This window comes from Scyliorhinus canicula, chromosome 12 (assembly GCF_902713615.1).
Source record: "Scyliorhinus canicula chromosome 12, sScyCan1.1, whole genome shotgun sequence".
In the NCBI taxonomy this organism is placed as follows: domain Eukaryota; kingdom Metazoa; phylum Chordata; class Chondrichthyes; order Carcharhiniformes; family Scyliorhinidae; genus Scyliorhinus; species Scyliorhinus canicula.
In genome coordinates this window covers 162,479,299-162,500,187 of record NC_052157.1, presented here as the reverse complement: position 1 = coordinate 162,500,187, position 20,889 = coordinate 162,479,299, and the positions used below count along the sequence as shown (strand labels likewise).

Genomic DNA, 20,889 nt, shown 5'->3' with positions numbered 1-20,889 from the left:
TTTATGATGCTTTAATTACACCCCGTCTCAAAAAAGTCTAGCTGCTTGTCAAGCCAGATTTTGAAAAAGAAACATGACTGCAGCAGTCAGACACACATTAACCTGGGCTTTTCGTCTTTACTGCAAGGGGAGGCAGTGGTGTAGTGGTATTGTCACTAAATTAGTAGCCCAGAAGCCCAGAGTAATGCTCTGGGGACGGAGGTTCAAATCCCGCCAAGGCAGATGGTGAAATTTGAATTCAATAAAAGTCTTGAATTAAAAGTCTAACGATGACCATGAAACCGTTGGCGATTGTTGTCAAAACCCACCTGGTTCACTAATGTCCTTTAGGGAAGGAAATCTGCTGTCCTTCCATGGTCTGGCCTACTCCAGACCCACAGCAATGTGGGTGACTCTTAAATGGCCCTTTAAGGGCAATTAGGGATGGGCAATAAATGTTCGCACAGCCAATGTCCCATTCACAAAAATATATAACACAATATCTCTGAAATACCATTCATCACAATAACGCCGAACTGGACTTGTTGTGAGTTCAGATACTGACAGCAGTGTTCGGGACTATTGCAGAGGTTGTAAGGAGTTAGTCAGGCAGGTCCATACAGAGGTTTCAGCAGCTGATGGTTGAGGCTGTCCAATGCTCGGTAACAGAGGATCGCCTATTGGGGTTGAGACAGGGTCAGAGATGCTGCGTTGTCGATGGAGTTCCTTGTACTGACGTCACTCCCAGCAGATGCTGTTTTCCTTTGTTTCAGGCCAATTGTTAACAAAATTCAACACAGCAGAGACAACACAAAAGGCCTTCAGTGTGGATTCCGATCAGGTTGTCAATATTCCCATGATGTCTGCCACAACTATCCGTTACGTTACGGCTATGACACCGAATTAAGTTGCAAGGTAATCTTTGTCTGGGGATAACTCCAGGACGTCAGCGCAAAGCCCGTGCCAGGAGTGGCCGCACTGTCAGAGGGTCAGTACTGAGGGAGTGCTGCACTGTCAGAGGGTCAGTACTGAGGGAGTGCCGCACTGTCAGAGGGTCAGTACTGAGGGAGTGCCGCACTGTCAGAGGGTCAGTACTGAGGGAGTGCTGCACTGTCAGAGGGTCAGTACTGAGGGAGTGCCGCACTGTCAGAGGGTCAATACTGAGGGAGTTTCGCACTGTCAGAGGATCAGTACTGAGGGAGTGCTGCACTGTCAGAGGGTCAGTACTGAGCGAGTGCTGCACTGTCAGAGGGTCAGTACTGAGGGAGTGCCGCACTGTCAGAGGGTCAGTGCTGAGGACGTACCGCACTGTCAGACGGTCAGTACTGAGGGAGTGCTGCACTGTCAGAGGGTCAGTACTGAGGGAGTGCTGCACTGTCAGAGGGTCAGTACTGAGGACGTGCCGCACTGTTATAGGGTCAGTACTGAGGGAGTGCTGCACTGTCAGAGGGTCAGTACTGAGGGAGTGCCGCACTGTCAGAGGGTCAGTGCTGAGGGAGTGCTGCACTGTCAGAGGGTCAGTACTGAGGGAGTGCTGCACTGTCAGAGGGTCAGTACTGAGGGAGTGCTGCACTGTCAGATGGTCCGTACTGAGGGAGTGCCGCACTGTCAGAGGGTCAGTACTGAGGGAGTGCCGCACTGTCAGAGGGTCAGTACTGAGGGAGTGCTGCACTGTCAGAGGGTCAGTACTGAGGGAGTGCTGTTCTGTCAGAGGGTCAGTACTGAGGGAGTGCTGCACTGTCAGAGGGTCAGTACTGAGGGAGTGCTGCACTGTCAGAGGGTCAGTACTGAGGGAGTGCTGCACTGTCAGAGGGTCAGTACTGAGGGAGTGCTGCATTGTCAGAGGGTCAGTACTGAGAGGGTGCTGCACTGTCAGAGGGTCAGTACTGAGGGAGTGCTGCACTGTCAGAGGGTCAGTACTGGGGGGAGTGCTGCACTGTCAGAGGGTCAGTACTGAGGGAGTGCCGCACTGTCAGAGGGTCAGTACTGAGGGAGCCCCGCACTGTGAGAGGGTCAGTACTGAGGGAGTGCTGCACTGTCAGAGGGTCAGTACTGAGGGAGTGCCGCACTGTCAGAGGGTCAGTACTGAGGGAGCCCCGCACTGTCAGAGGGTCAGTACTGAGAGGGTGCTGCACTGTCAGAGGGTCAGTACTGAGGGAGTGCTGCACTGTCAGAGGGTCAGTACTGGGGGAGTGCTGCACTGTCAGAGGGTCAGTACTGGGGGAGTGCCGCACTGTCAGAGGGTCAGTACTGAGGGAGAGCCGCACTGTCAGAGGGTCAGTACTGGGGGAGTGCCGCACTGTCAGAGGGTCAGTACTGGGGGAGTGCCGCACACTCTTTCTCGATTCTCTCACAAATGGGAACAGGTTCTCCTAGTCTACTTAGGCCAGACCCTTCATAATTTTGACCACCTCTGTCAATTCCCCTCTCAGACGTCTCCTTTCAAAGGGAAACCTGGTAGAGAATTCCACATTTCTCCTCAGCTCAGTCCTAAATGGCCCGACCCCGTATCTTGACACTGTTGCCCTTTGTTCTAGACCTCCCCCATCCACCCAGCCAGGGGAACATCATCGCTGCGTCCAGTCTGTGCAGCCCTGTCAGAATTTGATACATTTCAATGAGATCCCCTCACATTCTTCTACATTCCATTGAATACAGGCGGTCAATCTAATCTCTCCTTATACAACAATCCTGCCAACCCAGGAATCAGTCTGGTTGAACCTTTGCTGCACTCCCTCTATGGCAAGGATATCCTTTCTTAGATAGGGAGACCAAAACTGCTCACAATGTTATGACAATAAAGATTATAACAATTATTACGATTACATCATCATTTCCCCAATCAATCACCATTTAAATAATACTCTGCCATTCATTTCCCAGTCTGGAGTGGATGACTTCAAATTTATCCACGTTATACTGCGCCTGCCATGTATTTGCCGACTCAATCAACTTGTCTCAATCAACTTGAAGCCTCTTAACATCCTCCTCCCCACTCACATTTCCACCAAGTTTTGCATCGTCAAATTTAGTTCCTTCATCCAAATCATTGATGTACAATCCACTCCAAAAAATACACATTTATTCCTACCGTTTCCTGGCTGCAAACCAATTCACAATCCGTGCCAATATATTACCTCCAATCCCATCTGCTTTGCTTAACGTGTGACTTTATCAAAAACTTTCTGAAAATCTAAATACACCACATCCATTGGTTCACCCTTATCTATTCCACTAGTTACTTTCTCAAAAAAACCCAGTAGGTTTGTCAAACATGATTTCCCTTTAATAAATCCATGTTGACTTTGTCTAATCCGTTCATATTTTCTAAGTGGCCTGTATCACATCCTTTATAATAGACTTCAGCATTTTCCCTTCTCCTGATGTTAAGCCTGTAATTCCCTGTTTTCCCCTTTTTTAAATATCAGGGTTACATTTGCCACCCTCCAATCTGCTGGGAATGTTCCAGAATCTACAGAACTTTGGAATCATAGAATTTACAGTGCAGTAGGAGGCCATTCGGCCCATCGAGTCTGCATCGGCTCTTTGGAAAGAGCACCCTACTTAAGCCCAACCCTTCACCCCATCCCTGTAACCCCCACCTAACCATTTTGGACACTAAGGGCAATTTAGCATGGCCAATCCACCCAACCTGCACATCGTTGGACTTGTGCGAGGAAACCGGAGTACCCGGAGGAAACCCACACAGACACGGGGAGACCGTGCAGACTCTGCACAGTCACCCAGCGGGGAATCGAACCTAGGACTTTGGCGCTGTGAAGCAACTGTGCTAACCACTGTGCTACCGTGCTGCCTGATGGAAGATGACAACCAACGCATCCATGGCCACCACCTTTAGTACCCTGGGTTGTAGATTATCAGGTCCTGGGAGTTTATTGGCTTTCGGTCCCATTCATTTCTTCAGCAATATTTCTTCAGTGATATTCATTTCTATTCAATAGCTCCTTCTCACTCGACCCTTGTTTGACAAACCTACTGGGGTTTTTGAGAAAGTAACTAGTGGAATAGATAAGGGTGAACCAGTGGATGTGGTGTATTTAGATTTTCAGAAGGTTTTTGAGAAGTTATTTATGTTTTCCTCTGTGAAGACAGAGCTAAAGTTGTTGTTTAAGTGCTCTGCCATTTCCTTGTTCTCTATTATAAATTCTCCCGTTTCGGACTGTGAGGGACCTACATTTGTCTTCACTAATCTTTTTCTTTTTATAAGCGTACGGCAGCTTTTACAGCCGATTTTATATTACTGGCAGTTTCCTCTCGTACTCTATTTCTCCCCTCTGAATCCATCTTTTTGTCCTCCTTTGCTGAATTACCGAGTTTCTCCCAATTCTCAGGCTTCCTACCTTTTCCAGCAGCTTTATAGGACTCCTCTTTGGATCCAATACTATTCTTTATTTCTTTTGTAAGCGATGGCTGGGCGACTCCTTCATTATTCAAGTTTCTCGTCCCTGGATCCAGTCTTATGAATATTGTTTGTACTCACTCCAGTACCACCACATCATCTCTAAATCTGCCCCCTTGCCACTCCCAGTAAGGGTCAGTACTGAGGGAGCGTCACATCGGCAGAGGACTAATTGAACGGAACGTTTGAGCATGTGCTCAGCAGACACCAAGCAGGACGACAAACCCATTCCCCCCCCCCCCCCCCCCCCCCCATCCAGGTCAATTTGGTCATTTCTACAGCCTCCCAGGGGTTGGCTGTCTCAGCCATGGTCTGGGCCCTCCTGGGGCTCATTACCATATCAGGCGGTGTTTTGGCACACGCCCACACTACTCTGTATGATTAGGATTCTGGGTGGAGATGACAGCTGAATTTGTGGAGTTTTTCAGATTTCCGTAGAGAGAATTCACTCTGTTTGTCCTTCAGATCGGCTTGTTTCGATATGTGGGTGACATCAGCCTTCTCATCTTCCTTCCGGACGACATCAGAAAGAACATGAGCCTGATTGAGGACAGTTTGAACCCAGTGTTCATCCATGACCTGGTCTATCAGATGCAGAATGTACGAGCCACTGTCTCTTTGCCCAAATTGAAGATCACCATGCACCAGGAGCTGAAAGAATCACTTGACGAAATGAGTAAGTGTGTTTTTATTGGTGTCAGAATCAGCACAAGGTTCATCATCTCTTCATACCGCCGTCATTGAATCACAGAATTGAGAGTGTAGAATGAGCCTTCAGCCCAGTGTGCATGTACCAGATCCCTGGATGAGCAATTCACCCAGAACATAGAACAGTACAGCACAGAACAGGCCCTTCGGCCCTCGATGTTGTGCCGAACAATGATCACCCTACTCAAACCCACGCTATACCCGTAACCCAACAACCCCCCTCCCCCCTTTTAACCTTACTTTTAAGGACACTACGGGCAATTTAGCATGGCCAATCCACCTAACCCGCACATCTTTGGACTGTGGGAGGAAACCGGAGCACCCGGAGGAAACCCACGCACACACGGGGAGGACGTGCAGACTCCGCACAGACAGTGACCCAGCCAGGAACCGAACCTGGGACCCTGGAGCTGTGAAGCATTTATGCTAACCACCATGCTACCCTGCTGTACCTCTTACCATTGCCCTACCACCATCTCCCAATCCCGTGTATTCTTCCTTTTCAGCGACGTCTCATTCACGTTGAATGAACCTGCTTCCACCACACACTCAGACGGTGCAATCCAGACCCTGCCCAACGTCTGCAGGAACATATCCCAAAACAAAGACTTTTCTTTCTTTCACTAACCACTTGAAATCTCTGCCCTCTCGTTCTCAATCCTTTCATGAGTGTGAGGTTTCTCTCCACCTACTCTGTCCAGTCCCCTCATGATCGTGAATATCTCTAACAAATCGCCCCACAGCCTTCTTTGCTCCAAGGAAAAGAATCATAATTTCTCCAATCTAAATTTATAACTGATGTTTCTCATCACTGGAACCATTCTGGTGATTTTTTTCCTGAACCCTAACTCCTCCAATCCTTCCTAAAGTAGGACACTCAGAACTGGGCACAACACTCCAGCTGAGGCAGAACTAACGTTTTGTACAAGTTTAGGAGAAGCAGATCCTTCTAAAGATTAGTGATCCTGTTAATAAAGCTGAGAGCATTGTATGTTTTATTAAACATTCTCTCAACCTGTCCTGCTAATCAGGTCCCTCTGCTCCGGCATCTCCACACCTTTAGAGCTGTAACATGGTTTTGTGCAGGGAAGGTCATGTCTTACCAACTAAATAGAATTCTTTGAGGAAGTGACAAAGTTAATTGATGAGGGAAGGGCTGTAGATGTCATATACATGGACTTCAGTAAGGCATTTGATAAGGTTCCCCAGGTAGGCTGATGGAGAAAGTGAAGTCTCATGGTGTCCAGGGTGTACGCTAGATGGATAAAGAACTGGCTGGGCAACAGGAGACAGAGAGTAGTGGTGGAAGGGAGTTTCTCAAAATGGAGAACTGTGACCAGTGGTGTTCCACAGGGATCCGTGCTCGGACCACTGTTGTTTGTGATCTACATAAACGAGCTGGAGGAAGGTATAGGTGGTCTGATTAGCAAGTTTGCAGATAACACTAAGATTGGTGGAGTTGCAGATAGCAAGGGGGGCTGTCAGAGAATACAGCAGAATATAGATAGATTGGAGAGTTGGGCAGAGAAATGGCAGATGGAATTCAATCCAGGCAAATGCGAGGTGATGCATTTTGGAAGATCCAATTCAAGAGCGAACTATATGGTAAATGGAAGGGTCCTGGGGAAAATTGATGTACAGAGAGATCTGGGAGTTCAGGTCCATTGTACCCTGAAGGTGGCTGCGCAGGTCGATAGAGTGGTCAAGAAGGCAGACGGCATGCTTTCCTTCATCGGACGGGGTATTGAGTACAAGAGTCGGCAGGTCATGTTACAGTTGTATAGGATTTTGGTTCGGCCACATTTGGAATACTGCGTGCAGTTCTGGTCGCCACATTACCAGAAGGATGTGGATGCTTTGGAAAGGGTGCAGAGGAGGTTCACCAGGATGTTGCCTGGTATGGAGGGTGCTAGCTATGAAGAAAGGTTGAGTAGATTAGGATTATTTTCATTAGAAAGACGGAGGTTGAGGGGGGAACCTCATTGAGGTTAACAAAATCATGAGAGGTCTCGACAGGGTAGATAGCAACAAGCTTTTTCCCAGAGTCGGGGAACTCAATTACTAGGGGTCACGAGTTCAAGGTGAGAGGGAAAAGTTTAAGGGAGATATGCATGGAAAGTTCTTTTTGCAGAGGGTGGTAGGTGCCTGGAACGCATTGCCGGCGGAGGTGGTAGAGGCGGGCACGATAGCGTCATTTAAGATGTATCTAGACAAATACATGAATGGGCGGGGAGCAGAGGGATACAGATCCTTATAAAAAAGGCAACAGTTTTAGATAGAGGATCTGGATCGGTGCAGGCTGGAAGGGCCAAAGGGCCTGTTCCTGTGCTGTAATTTTTCTTTGTTTTTTGTTCTTTAATGTCTTTCTATGCTCCTGTTACCAAAATGAATCACTTCACATTTCTCCATCTGCCACCCGCCTGCCCATTCACCAGCCTGTATCCATCCCAGTACTGAGGGAGCGCTGCACTGTCAGAGGGTCAGTACTGAGGGAGTGCCGCACTGTCAGAGGGTCAGTACTGAGGGAGTGCCGCACTGTCAGAGGGTCAGTACTGAGGGAGTGCCACACTGTCAGAGGGTCAGTACTGAGGGAGTGCCACACTGTCAGAGGGTCAATACTGAGGGAGTGCCACACTGTCAGAGGGTCAGTACTGAGGGAGTGCCACACTGTCAAAGGGTCAGTACTGAGGGAGTGCCGCACTGTCAGAGGGTCAGTACTGAGGGAGTGCTGCACTGTCAGAGGGTCAATACTGAGGGAGTGCCACACTGTCAGAGGGTCAGTACTGAGGGAGTGCCGCACTGTCAGAGGGTCAGTACTGAGGGAGTGCCGCACTGTAAGAGGGTCAGTACTGAGGGAGCGGTGCACTGTCAGAGGGTCAGTACTGAGGGAGTGCCGCACTGTCAGAGGGTCAGTGCTGAGGGAGTGCTAGGCATAGATTTTCTACCATTTTTCTTGCAACAGTGATTGTATTTCAAAACTCTTTTAACTTGCTGTAAAAGTCAGGAGTGAGCTTTAGAAGTGCCAGGGTCCCAGGTTCGATTCCCGCTTGGGTCACTATCTGTGTGGAGTCTGCACGTTCTCCCCGTGTCTGCGTGGGTTTCCTCCGGGTGCTCTGGTTTCCTCCCACAAGTCCCAAAAGACGTGCTGTTATGTGAATTGGACATTCTGAATTCTCCCCCTGTGTACCCGAACAGGCGCCGGAATGTGGCGACTAGGGGCTTTTCACAGTAACTTCATTGCAGAGTTAATGTCAGCCTAGTTATGACAATAATAGATTATTCTAAGATCTTTCTTTTCCTACAAAATGTTTTATGCAGTCGTTTCAATTCTAATCCTAACCCTTTCATTCCAAACTATCTGTTGGATTCCTTGTCAATAACCAGAGCCGTCCTTTAAACAGAGAAATGGACCACAGCAGCCAGGAGGTTAATGCAAAATCTTAGAAAACACAGCTCAGCCTGATGAGGAATTGTATCCATTCCTGAGCACTAAAGGAAAGATGCTCAGGTTTAACAGAGATTGTAGAGTGAATTTACTAGAATGGTCTGGGTGTGAGGTTCCGCAAAGGGACCAGAGAAGCTGCAATTGTTCTACCTGCAGCAGAGTTAAGGAATAATCTAATAGATGTGTTCGAAACCAAGAGAGGTTTTGATAAAATAAATGTTGAGAAACTGTTTACAACAGGAGGGTCAGTATCAGGAGGGTCAGTAACATGAGGGTCAGTGAGGAGGAGGGTCAGTAACAGGAGGGTCAGTAACAGGAGGGTCAGTAACAGGAGGGTCAGTAACAGGAGGGTCAGTTACAGGAGGGTCAGTTACAGGAGGGTCAGTTACAGGAGGGTCAGTTACAGGAGGGTCAGTAACAGGAGGGTCAGTTACAGGAGGGTTAGTGAGGAGGAGGGTCAGTGAGGAGGAGGGTCAGTAACAGGAGGGTCAGTAACAGGAGGGTCAGTAACAGGAGGGTTAGTGAGAAGGAGGGTCAGTAACAGGAGGGTCAGTAACAGGAGGGTCAGTGAGGAGGAGGGTCAGTTAGAGGGTCAGTAACAGGAGGGTCAGTAACAGGAGGGTCAGTAACAGGAGGGTCAGTAACAGGAGGGTCAGTAACAGGAGGGTCAGTTAGAGGGTCAGTAACAGGAGGGTCAGATACAGGAGGGTTAGTAACAGGAGGGTTAGTGTGAGGAGGGTCAGTAACAGGAGGGTCAGTAACAGGAGGGTTAGTGTGAGGAGGGTCAGTAACAGGAGGGTCAGTAACAGGAGGGTCAGTAACAGGAGGGTCAGATACAGGAGGGTTAGTAACAGGAGGGTTAGTGTGAGGAGGGTCAGTAACAGGAGGGTCAGTAACAGGAGGGTCAGTAACAGGAGGGTCAGTTACAGGAGGGTTAGTGAGGAGGAGGGTCAGTAACAGGAGGGTCAGTAACAGGAGGGACAGTAACAGGAGGGTCAGTAACAGGAGGGTCAGTAACAGGAGGGTCAGTAACAGGAGGGTCAGTGTGAGGAGGGTCAGTAACAGGAGGGTCAGTAACAGGAGGGTTAGTGTGAGGAGGGTCAGTAACAGGAGGGTCAGTAACAGGAGGGTCAGTAACAGGAGGGTCAGTTACAGGAGGGTCAGTAACAGGAGGGTCAGTAACAGGAGGGTTAGTGTGAGGAGGGTCAGTAACAGGAGGGTCAGTAACAGGAGGGTCAGTAACAGGAGGGTCAGTTACAGGAGGGTTAGTGCGAGGAGGGTCAGTAACAGGAGGGTCAGTAACAGGAGGGTCAGTAACAGGAGGGTTAGTGCGAGGAGGGTCAGTAACAGGAGGGTCAGTAACAGGAGGGTTAGTGTGAGGAGGGTCAGTAACAGGAGGGTCAGTAACAGGAGGGTCAGTAACAGGAGGGTTAGTGCGAGGAGGGTCAGTAACAGGAGGGTCAGTAACAGGAGGGTCAGTAACAGGAGGGTCAGTTACAGGAGGGTCAGTAACAGGAGGGTCAGTTACAGGAGGGTCAGTAACAGGAGGGTTAGTGCGAGGAGGGTCAGTAACAGGAGGGTCAGTAACAGGAGGGTCAGTAACAGGAGGGTCAGTTACAGGAGGGTCAGTAACAGGAGGGTCAGTAACAGGAGGGTCAGTAACAGGAGGGTCAGTAACAGGAGGGTCTGATTTATCTGTTTGGAGCAGGTTTGTCTGTGACAGGGTGGACGGTCTCTCTGCCGTCCAGAGTTTTCACACCTTCGCTGTTTCAAAGTTGTGAATATAGATGTGGGTGGCGAGGGAGGGTGTAAAATCAATCTGAATTTCTGGCAGAAAAATAGAAATGTCTGTTTGTTTTAAACCAGATCTGACTCCTCTCTACACTCCGTCAAAACTGAATAAAATTTCAAACATGCCGCTGATGGTCTCCAGCATCAAGCACGCTGCTTCCTTGGAGCTGGGCGAGAAAGGTGTTCAGGCATCTGCTGCCTTGGATCCCAATTACGGACAAATCATCATGGATTTCCAGGTCAACCGGCCCTTCCTCCTGGTCCTGTACGACAACCCGTCTGGTTCTTTGCTGCATATCGGGAGGGTCTTGGATCCCAGAGGGCTGCTGGGAGAACCTCTCCACCAATAGACAGCGGAAAGCAAAAGCCATGTGTAGAGAGCAGACAGTACACTCAATCCCTCAGTCAGAAAACATTTGCTTTGACCTTTTAACCCATCCAACCGTTCAGGTTTAGTAGTTTACATCGCTATAACTCAGTTGGGCAATGAAAGCCCTCCACAGTAACACCTGTCCCTTCACATCTCTCGCACTGTCTGAACTGTCCTCCCCTCTATCAGCTCACAACCCGCCACACTCTGGCTCATCTCTCTGTGAGCGCCGAGCGTTACACCCAACGTTTCCTGCCCCCTTCACAAAATCCAAATCTATCTCCTTCTATCCTGTCTCATCTCTCTACCTCCCTTCTGTATCTCCCTCTCTCCATCTTCTCCTCCTCCATCCCCTCTCTGTTGAGATCGAAACTAATTTCTCTTCCTCTAGCTCAATCTTTCCCAGTTTAAACACCACCTTTCGCAAAACAATGCTTTCATCCTTCTCAGTCTCTTCCTCTTGCTGTGCCTTTCATCTCCCGCCTGGGGTCCAAAGCAATGGACAAAATGGTAATAAATTAATATGTCTCCTACACCAGCCAGTCCTGTGGGAGCAGAGTGTCGGCTGTAAGGCTGACTGGCGGCACAGAACTCTGGGGCAGAAAGCATTTTTACTGCTACTCAAAGACTCCCTCTTGAGGTTAGTGGAAGGGTTAAATCTAGCATTTTGGTCACCACAGCTTGACGCAAAGCAAAGCTAGAAAAAGGATTAAACTCAGACACTGCTTCCTGATGTTCTTACAGAAAATCAAAAACACTTTTCATAGAAAAGCTTCAAGACCAAATTTCATTCACAATGTCCAGCAATTCATCATGATCCACATGTTAAACCGGGAGGGGATTGGCACAGCCACATTGTGTACCCACTAACCCACGAGGATTGGCACAGCCACATTGTGTACTGACTAGGATTGGCACTGCCCACACTGTGTACTGACTAGGATTGGCACTGCCCACACTGTGTACCCACTAACCCACGAGGATTGGCACAGTCTAAACCCACCAGGAATTCATCCTTCAATAATCATGTTCATTGCAGAGTATACGTGCCTCACGGGAAATCTTGGGAAAGGTTTAATTTCACAGTTGATTGTATCCTGTCAGCGATAATATTGAGACTGGAACACAAGGAAATAAACGTTGCTAAACCTGTTGCTGTTTTATTTATCTCTATTATGGTGGTGTCGACATGGTCCAGGAACATTTTCTAACAGTTCCAGATCTGGTAGGCGAGGACGCCAATAGCAAGAATTATATAGGAGGCAGTCAGTATGCACTTATTAAAATAAATCCTGCTGTTCGCAAAGCTGTCAAGCACTTTCAGCAAAGTAGAGCACTGGGATACATACAGAGTAAAGCAGCCACTGGTATTCTATGCCTAGACACAGGAAGAATGGGGGTGGATTTCTGATAATCGATTGTAGAGGGAGCGCTGCACTGTCAGTGGGTCAGTACTGAGGGGGTGCTGCACGGTCAGAGGGTCAGTACTGAGGGGGTGCTGCACTGTCAGAGGGTCAGTACTGAGGGAGTGCTGCACTGTCAGAGGGTCAGTACTGAGGGGGTGCTGCACTGTCAGAGGGTCAGTACTGAGGGAGTGCTGCACTGTCAGAGGGTCAGTACTGAGGGAGTGCTGCACTGTCAGAGGGTCAGTACTGAGGGAGTGCTGCACTGTCAGAGGTTCAGTACTGAGGGAGTGCTGCACTGTCAGAGGGTCAGTACTGAGGGAGTGCTGCACTGTCAGAGGGTCAGTACTGAGGGAGTGCTGCACTGTCAGAGGGTCAGTACTAAGGGAGTGCCACACTGTCAGAGGGTCAGTACTGAGGGAGTGCTGCACTGTCAGAGGGTCAGTACTGAGGGAGTGCTGCACTGTCAGAGGGTCAGTACTGAGGGAGTGCTGCACTGTCAGTGGGTCAGTACTGAGGGGGTGCTGCACTGTCAGAGGGTCAGTACTGAGGGAGTGCTGCACTGTCAGAGGGTCAGTACTGAGGGAGTGCTGCACTGTCAGTGGGTCAGTACTGAGGGGGTGCTGCACTGTCAGAGGGTCAGTACTGAGGGAGCTCCGCACTGTCAGAGGGTCAGTACTGAGGGAGTGCTGCACTGTCAGAGGGTCAGTACTGAGGGAGTGCTGCACTGTCAGAGGGTCAGTACTGAGGGGGTGCTGCACTGTCAGAGGGTCAGTACTGAGGGAGCTCCACACTGTCAGAGGGTCAGTACTGAGGGAGTGCTGCACTGTCAGAGGGTCAGTACTGAGGGAGTGCTGCACTGTCAGAGGGTCAGTACTGAGGGAGTGCTGCACTGTCAGAGGGTCAGTACTGAGGGAGTGCTGCACTGTCAGAGGGTCAGTACTGAGGGAGTGCTGCACTGTCAGAGGGTCAGTACTGAGGGAGTACTGCACTGTCAGAGGGTCAGTACTGAGGGAGTGCCGCACTGTCAGAGGGTCAGTACTGAGGGAGTGCTGCACTGTCAGAGGGTCAGTACTGAGGGAGTGCTGCACTGTCAGAGGGTCAGTACTGAGGGAGTGCTGCACTGTCAGAGGGTCAGTACTGAGGGAGCGCTGCACTGTCAAGAGGGTCAGTACTGAGGGAGCGCCGCACTGTCAGAGCGTCAGTACTGAGGGAGTGCTGCACTGTCAGAGGGTCAGTACTGAGGGAGTGCTGCACTGTCAGAGGGTCAGTACTGAGGGGGTGCTGCACTGTCAGAGGGTCAGTACTGAGGGAGTGCTGCACTGTCAGAGGGTCAGTACTGAGGGAGTGCTGCACTGTCAGTGGGTCAGTACTGAGGGGGTGCTGCACTGTCAGAGGGTCAGTACTGAGGGAGCTCCGCACTGTCAGAGGGTCAGTACTGAGGGAGTGCTGCACTGTCAGAGGGTCAGTACTGAGGGGGTGCTGCACTGTCAGAGGGTCAGTACTGAGGGAGCTCCACACTGTCAGAGGGTCAGTACTGAGGGAGTGCTGCACTGTCAGAGGGTCAGTACTGAGGGAGTGCTGCACTGTCAGAGGGTCAGTACTGAGGGAGTGCTGCACTGTCAGAGGGTCAGTACTGAGGGAGTGCTGCACTGTCAGAGGGTCAGTACTGAGGGAGTGCTGCACTGTCAGAGGGTCAGTACTGAGGGAGTACTGCACTGTCAGAGGGTCAGTACTGAGGGAGTGCCGCACTGTCAGAGGGTCAGTACTGAGGGAGTGCTGCACTGTCAGAGGGTCAGTACTGAGGGAGTGCTGCACTGTCAGAGGGTCAGTACTGAGGGAGTGCTGCACTGTCAGAGGGTCAGTACTGAGGGAGTGCTGCACTGTCAGAGGGTCAGTACTGAGGGAGCGCTGCACTGTCAAGAGGGTCAGTACTGAGGGAGCGCCGCACTGTCAGAGCGTCAGTACTGAGGGAGTGCCGCACTGTGACAGGGTCGGTACTGAGGGAGTGCCGCACTGTCAGAGGGTCAGTACTGAGGGAGTGCCGCACTGTCAGAGGGTCAGTACTGAGGGAGTGCTGCACTGTCAGAGGGTCAGTGCTGAGGGAGTGCCGCACTGTCAGAGGGTCAGTACTGAGGGAGTGCTGCACTGTCAGACGGTCAGTGCTGAGGGAGTGCCGCACTGTCAGAGGGTCAGTACTGAGGGAGTGCCGCACTGTCAGAGGGTCAGTACTGAGGGAGTGCCGCACTGTCAGAGGGTCAGTACTGAGGGAGTGCCGCACTGTCAGAGGGTCAGTACTGAGGGAGTGCTGCACTGTCAGAGGGTCAGTACTGAGGGAGTGCTGCACTGTCAGAGTGTCAGTACTGAGGGAGCGCTGCACTGTCAAGAGTGTCAGTACTGAGGGAGCGCTGCACTGTCAAGAGGGTCAGTACTGAGGGAGCGCCGCACTGTCAGAGCGTCAGTACTGAGGGAGTGCCGCACTGTGACAGGGTCGGTACTGAGGGAGTGCCGCACTGTCAGAGGGTCAGTACTGAGGGAGTGCTGCACTGTCAGAGGGTCAGTACTGAGGGAGTGCTGCACTGTCAGAGGGTCAGTACTGAGGCAGTGCTGCACTGTCAGAGGGTCAGTACTGAGGGAGTGCCGCACTGTCAGAGGGTCAGTACTGAGGGAGTGCTGCACTGTCAGACGGTCAGTGCTGAGGGAGTGCCGCACTGTCAGAGGGTCAGTACTGAGGGAGTGCCGCACTGTCAGAGGGTCAGTACTGAGGGAGTGCCGCACTGTCAGAGGGTCAGTACTGAGGGAGTGCCGCACTGTCAGAGGGTCAGTACTGAGGGAGTGCTGCACTGTCAGAGGGTCAGTACTGAGGGAGTGCTGCACTGTCAGAGTGTCAGTACTGAGGGAGCGCTGCACTGTCAGAGGGTCAGTACTGAGGGAGTGCTGCACTGTCAGAGGGTCAGTACTGAGGGAGTGCTGCACTGTCAGAGGGTCAGTACTGAGGGAGTGCTGCACTGTCAGAGGGTCAGTACTGAGGGAGTGCCGCACTGTCAGAGGGTCAGTACTGAGGGAGCGCTGCACTGTCAGAGGGTCAGTACTGAGGGAGTGCCGCACTGTCAGAGGGTCAGTACTGAGGGAGTGCCGCACTGTCAGAGGGTCAGTACTGAGGGAGTGCCGCACTGTCACCCCCCCCAGCTGCTATTTTATGGAAGTTCAGAGGTGCCCCCATCATGTCCTGGGGCAAAATCTTTCCCTCAACCTATGTTGCTTAATCTGACCATTGATCCATCGGTCTCTGTGGGATCTTGCCCTGCAGACATTTGTTACTGTATTTCCTAAATTACAGTGATGTCCGCATTTCAAAAAACTTCGGCTTTGGGTTATTATGAGATCATGAAATGCACTACTGATGTCCAAATCTTCTATTGGGTTGGGTTCTGTGCAGATTTAGATTTCTGATGTCTTCTCCTTCCCAGTAGGCCCCAAGTGTAACTAAATTATTTCATCTGACTTCTGAATAAAACCACCTGGCTGCAGATCCACTGCCATTAGGGACGGAGTTCTATCCCTTTGACAGCAACTTCTGAGAGACAGTACTGGCAAATTCACGGCCCTCGCCAATCCAGACTTCACTAACCCTGTTCAGATGTGATGTGTCACTGTGACCCGTAACAGTACATCAGGCTGGGTGAGGGGAGGGGAGAATGGGAAGAGTGGAGAGGGTGGGGTGGGACTGGGAGGGATGGGGGAGGAACAGGGGAGTGAGGAAGAGAAAGAGAAGGGGGAGAAGGAGCGAGTGAACGTGAGAAGCCGGAGTGGGAGTTTCACTTGCTCCCAGCATTAATAACACGTGGCAAAGAAAATGAAGACAGGAAGAATTGGGTGATTTTTTATTGAAAATGAGATGGTGTCACATAATATCCATCTATACAAAGGTTATTACAATCTTTTCATTTACTTTTGAAGCATTTCTCTTTTGAAATTCTCAACTTGTTCGACAATGGGTTGAAGTGAAGATTTCTGCTCAGGTCTCTGGTGCAGGGAGTTGTGTCTGGAGGCGGGTGGGTGTTGGAGGCTGCAGTTAGCTCTGAGTTGTGTCTGGAGGCGGGTGGGTGTTGGAGGCTGCAGTTAGCTCTGAGTTGTGTTGGAGGCGGGTGGGTGTTGGAGGCTGCAGTTAGCTCTGAGTTGTGTCTGGAGGTGGGTGGGTGTTGGAGGCTGCAGTTAGCTCTGAGCCACAAGTGAAGTGTCAGGAACTATGGCGGCTCGGTTCGTGTAGCTAAACAAATCTACAAACTGCCACCTCGATATACCCCACCCCTTCCTCCCTACACAACTTCATGTTTCACTAGTTAGTTATATTGGCACTTCTTTGCACTTCACAGGGAAGGTGGGATCGCTGAAAGCACGTTGCCTTAATTTACTGCACAGATTGAGTAAAATTGCTCGATATATATCGGCCTCTTACGGAGTAGCCTCTCTCACCAGCCTGCTGTTCAAACTTTAATGATGCCTCCAAATCAATAGAGCTTTGAACAAGGGATAGGATCGCGAGTGGGCACTAGATAGTGGGCTATTCATGGATAGGATGGTGAGTGGGCAATGGATAATGGACTATTCATGGATAGGATGGCGAGTGGGCACTGGATAGCGGACTATTCATGGATAGGATGGTCAGTGGGCACTGGATAATGGACTATTCATGGATAGGATGGTCAGTGGGCACTGGATGATGGACTATTGATGGATAGGATGGTGAGTGGGCACTGGATAATGGACTATTCATGGATAGGATGGTCAGTGGGCACTGGATAATGGGATATTCATGGATAGGATGGTGAGTGGGCACTGGATAATCGGCTATTCATGGATAGGATGGCGAGTGGGCACTGGATAATGGACTATTCATAGATAGGATGGTCAGTGGGCACTGGATGATGGACTATTGATGGATAGGATGGTGAGTGGGCACTGGATGATGGACTATTCATGGATAGGATGGTCAGTGGGCACTGGATGATGGACTATTCATGGATAGGAGGGTGAGCGGGCACTGGATAATGGACTATTCATGGATAGGAGGGCGAGTGGACACTGGATAATGGACTATTCATGGATAGGAGGGTGAGTGGGCACTGGATAATGGACTATTCATGGATAGGATGGCGAGTGGGCACTAGATAATGGACTATTGATGGATAGGATGATGAGCGGGCACTGGATAATGGGCTATTCATGGATAGGATGGTCAGTGGGCACTGGATAATGGGCTATTCATGGATAGGATGGCGAGTGGGCACTGGATAATGGACTATTCATGGATAGGATGGCGAGTGGGCACTGGATAATGGGCTATTCATGGATAGGATGGTCAGTGGGCACTAGATAATGGACTATTGATGGATAGGATGATGAGCGGGCACTGGATAATGGGCTATTCATGGATAGGATGGCGAGTGGGCACTAGATAATGGACTATTGATGGATAGGATGATGAGCGGGCACTGGATAATGGGCTATTCATGGATAGGATGGTCAGTGGGCACTGGATAATGGACTATTCATGGATAGGTGGATGAGCGGGCACTAGATAATGGACTATTCATGGATAGGATGGTCAGTGGGCACTGGATAATGGACTATTCATGGATAGGTGGATGAGCGGGCACTGGATAATGGACTATTCATGGATAGGTGGATGAGCGGGCACTGGATAATGGACTATTCATGGATAGGAGGGTGAGTGGGCACTGGATAATGGACTATTGATGGATAGGATGGTGAGCGGGCACTGGATAATGGACTATTCATGGATAGGAGGGTGAGCGGGCACTGGATAATGGACTATTCATGGATAGGTGGATGAGCGGGCACTGGATAATGGACTATTGATGGATAGGAGGGTGAGTGGGCACTGGGTAATGGACTATTCATGGATAGGATGGTGAGTGGGCACTGGATAATGGACTATTCATGGATAGGATGGTGAGCGGGCACTGGATGATGGACTATTGATGGATAGGCGGGTGAGCGGGCACTGGATGATGGACTATTGATGGATAGGAGGGTGAGCAAGATCCCACTTACAGAAGTTCCATATCCTGTTTTCAAGATGGTTCCTTATCTACTTTCAAGGTGAAATGATGGACGTGACCATGATCTGTACAACGCTGAAGGCCCTTTGCTGAGGTTTTATTGGACAGATTGTGGGTGAATGTTGGAATACGATTGCCACCAAAGTACTGCAGGCACCAAGCTAAACCTGAGTTGATCTGGATCCCGTTCTGACTGATGTTGTCCTTCCTTTGTTGAATTTATTGTTTAATACGCGCTGCCAGGCCTAAACAGCACTTTTGAGGTATCGAAACAATCAAGTAAGCGACAAATAAAACAGCGACAGTGATCAACGACCAACACACCTTTCTCTGCTCGCTCAATTGTTTCACTAAGACTGGGCCTGGCTTTGTAAAAGCACTCCTATAATCTGCAGTTCCAGCGGCAACAGAGGGAAACCTCCCAGTAGCGTCAATGGTACGACAGGTGGTATTAGCAATTACAGGGCAGGCAAAAAAAATTCAACTCTTCATAGCTTGAATCGCTCATCGAGGAACTCATCAGAGAAATTTCGCCAGAGAACGGACTTGTATATTTAAAAAATCATCACCTGGTTCATTTCTTCAATGACACGACCCTGAAGAATTTCCCCACCCCAGATTGGTCTGCTCTTTGTTATGGTGTCATCGAGTCTCTGTTCAGAACCACTTGATTTTTTGTGGATTATGTTTATATATATATATATATATATATATGTATGTATATATATATATGCATATTATATTGCTTTAAATATCACACAAGCACGGAGGCAGTGTGATTAAATTAGTCAGTCATTGATAATGACAGCCATTTTTTAATATAAATTTTCTTTAAATTTTTTTGTGTGATTAAAGTATAACCTGGAATCTCTGTTCCTGGTTTGGAAGCACAGGCTTTGGCAGTCAAAGGGAAAGAGTATAAAGGAAATTAGAGGATTGGGGCTAAGGCGGATTACTCGAATGCCTCACCAATAAGTGCACAAACTCTCTTTTTGGGTTGCCGCCAGTTATTGGTAAACATCTTCAAACCATCCATCTGTACAATGGGCTGTCACTCGATCTCACTCCCAGCATCATCTGGAGTTGAGGCGTGGAGCCACCTGGATGGAAATCAGAGAAGAGTTCAACGTCAGTCGGGGACTTTTGTTCAAGCCCCCCCCCCCCCCCCCCCCCCCCCCAAGATGGCTGGTTTTCCTGGCCCCCAGAATGCAACAGCACTGTCAAACATCACCCTGAAATATTAAATCACCCACACGACTTTCCTTTAAGAGCATATTACAATGCAGAAGCCCACTTAGCCTGTCGCACACGTGTTGATTGTTAGGAGAATGCAAAACGAATCGGACTTCTCCCCCAATATTCCTGTACTTTCCTCCATTTGAAATGCTGCTCCAGTTTCTCGGGAAACCCTCTCTTTCACCCCCTTCCTGTAGCAGAGTATTCCTCAGCCACTGGAGTTCTTCTGTTCTCTCCTCTGTCACTCAGGGGCATCTTTAAATAAATGTCCCCTGTCACTGATTCCCTAACAAGGATCCAAATTGATTTTCCCTCTTCACTATCAAAACTCATCAAAATTTTAAAACCTCTATGGAATCTCCTCTTAGTCTCCTCTGCTCCAGTGAAAATAGTGATCATATCTCAAATCTCTACTCATAACTAGTTTCTCATCTATGGTGAATCGACATTGAACATTTCTGCTTCTGCAATGTTCCTTCTATAACGGTGCTCAAACTGGTCTAACCAATGTTTTGATGGATGCCCTTTATAATTGGCATCTTTCTAATGACCTCATCAACCTCCATTGACACTTTCAGGGAATTCTCTGCTTGATCGCCAAGTGTCTCTGATCATCCTCAACACTTCCATGGCCTTTTATTCAGTGAGATTGTCCCATTCCCTTCGCCCTTTCAAAATATGTCACCTCATACCCACCCACCTTGAACTGCATCCGCCACCAGCCCTCCCATCCCATGATCCAGCTGTCTTCTCCTATCCTCATTCTTGCAAAAGCTGCAATTGGTGCCATCAGCAAGTGTCTGAAGGATGAATCTTGTGGGGGGTGGGGGGACATGTCAGGTTTCTCGTCTGCTTTGTTTTCACCTGCCATTAGTCAGAGAGATCTAGGTGTACAGGTCCACAGGTCACTGAAAGGGGCAACACAGGTGGAGAAGGTAGTCAAGAAGGCATACGGCATGCTTGCCTTCATTGGCCGGGGCATGGAGTATAAGAATTGGAAAGTCAAGTTGCAGCTGTATAGAACCTTAGTTAGGCCACACTTGGAGTATAGTGTTCAATTCTGGTCGCCACACTACCAGAAGAATGTGGAGGCTTTAGAGAGTGTGCTGAAGAGATTTACCAGGATGCTGCCTGGTATGGAGGGCATTAGCTATGACGAGAGGTTGAATAAACTTGGTTTGTTCTCATTGGAACGACCGAGGTTGAGGGGCGACCTGATAGAGGTCTACAAAATTATGAGGGGCATAGGCAGAGTGGATAGTCAGAGGCTTTTTCCCAGAGTAGAGGGGTCAATTACTAGGGGGCATAGGTTTAAGGTGCGAGGGGCAAGGTTTAGAGGAGATGTACGAGGCAAGTTTTTTACACAGAGGGTAGTGGGTGCCTGGAACTCGCTGCCGGAGGAGGTGGTGGAAGCAGGGACGATAGTGACGTTTAAGGGGCATCTTGACAAA

General features: G+C 49.6%; 2 protein-coding genes across 2 annotated transcripts in view; one reads left to right on the top strand and one right to left on the bottom strand.

The window, feature by feature from the left end:
• Positions 1–444: 444 nt before the first annotated feature.
• On the top strand, positions 445–11,865 carry serpinf2b (serpin peptidase inhibitor, clade F (alpha-2 antiplasmin, pigment epithelium derived factor), member 2b). Its single transcript, XM_038814758.1, is given in 4 exon segments — positions 445–845; positions 848–894; positions 4,865–5,075; positions 10,419–11,865. Coding segments are annotated over 4 exon segments (648 nt in total). The 5' UTR covers positions 445–730; the 3' UTR covers positions 10,694–11,865.
• A 4,120-nt stretch (positions 11,866–15,985) lies between these two features.
• LOC119974360 (unconventional myosin-Ic-like) overlaps positions 15,986–20,889 on the bottom strand; it is a 71,544-nt gene continuing 66,640 nt past the window's right edge. The window contains exon 25 of the mRNA XM_038813131.1: positions 15,986–19,302. Coding sequence (XP_038669059.1) covers positions 19,276–19,302 — 27 coding nt within the window. The 3' untranslated portion in view covers positions 15,986–19,275. The remainder of the gene's footprint in view (positions 19,303–20,889) is intronic.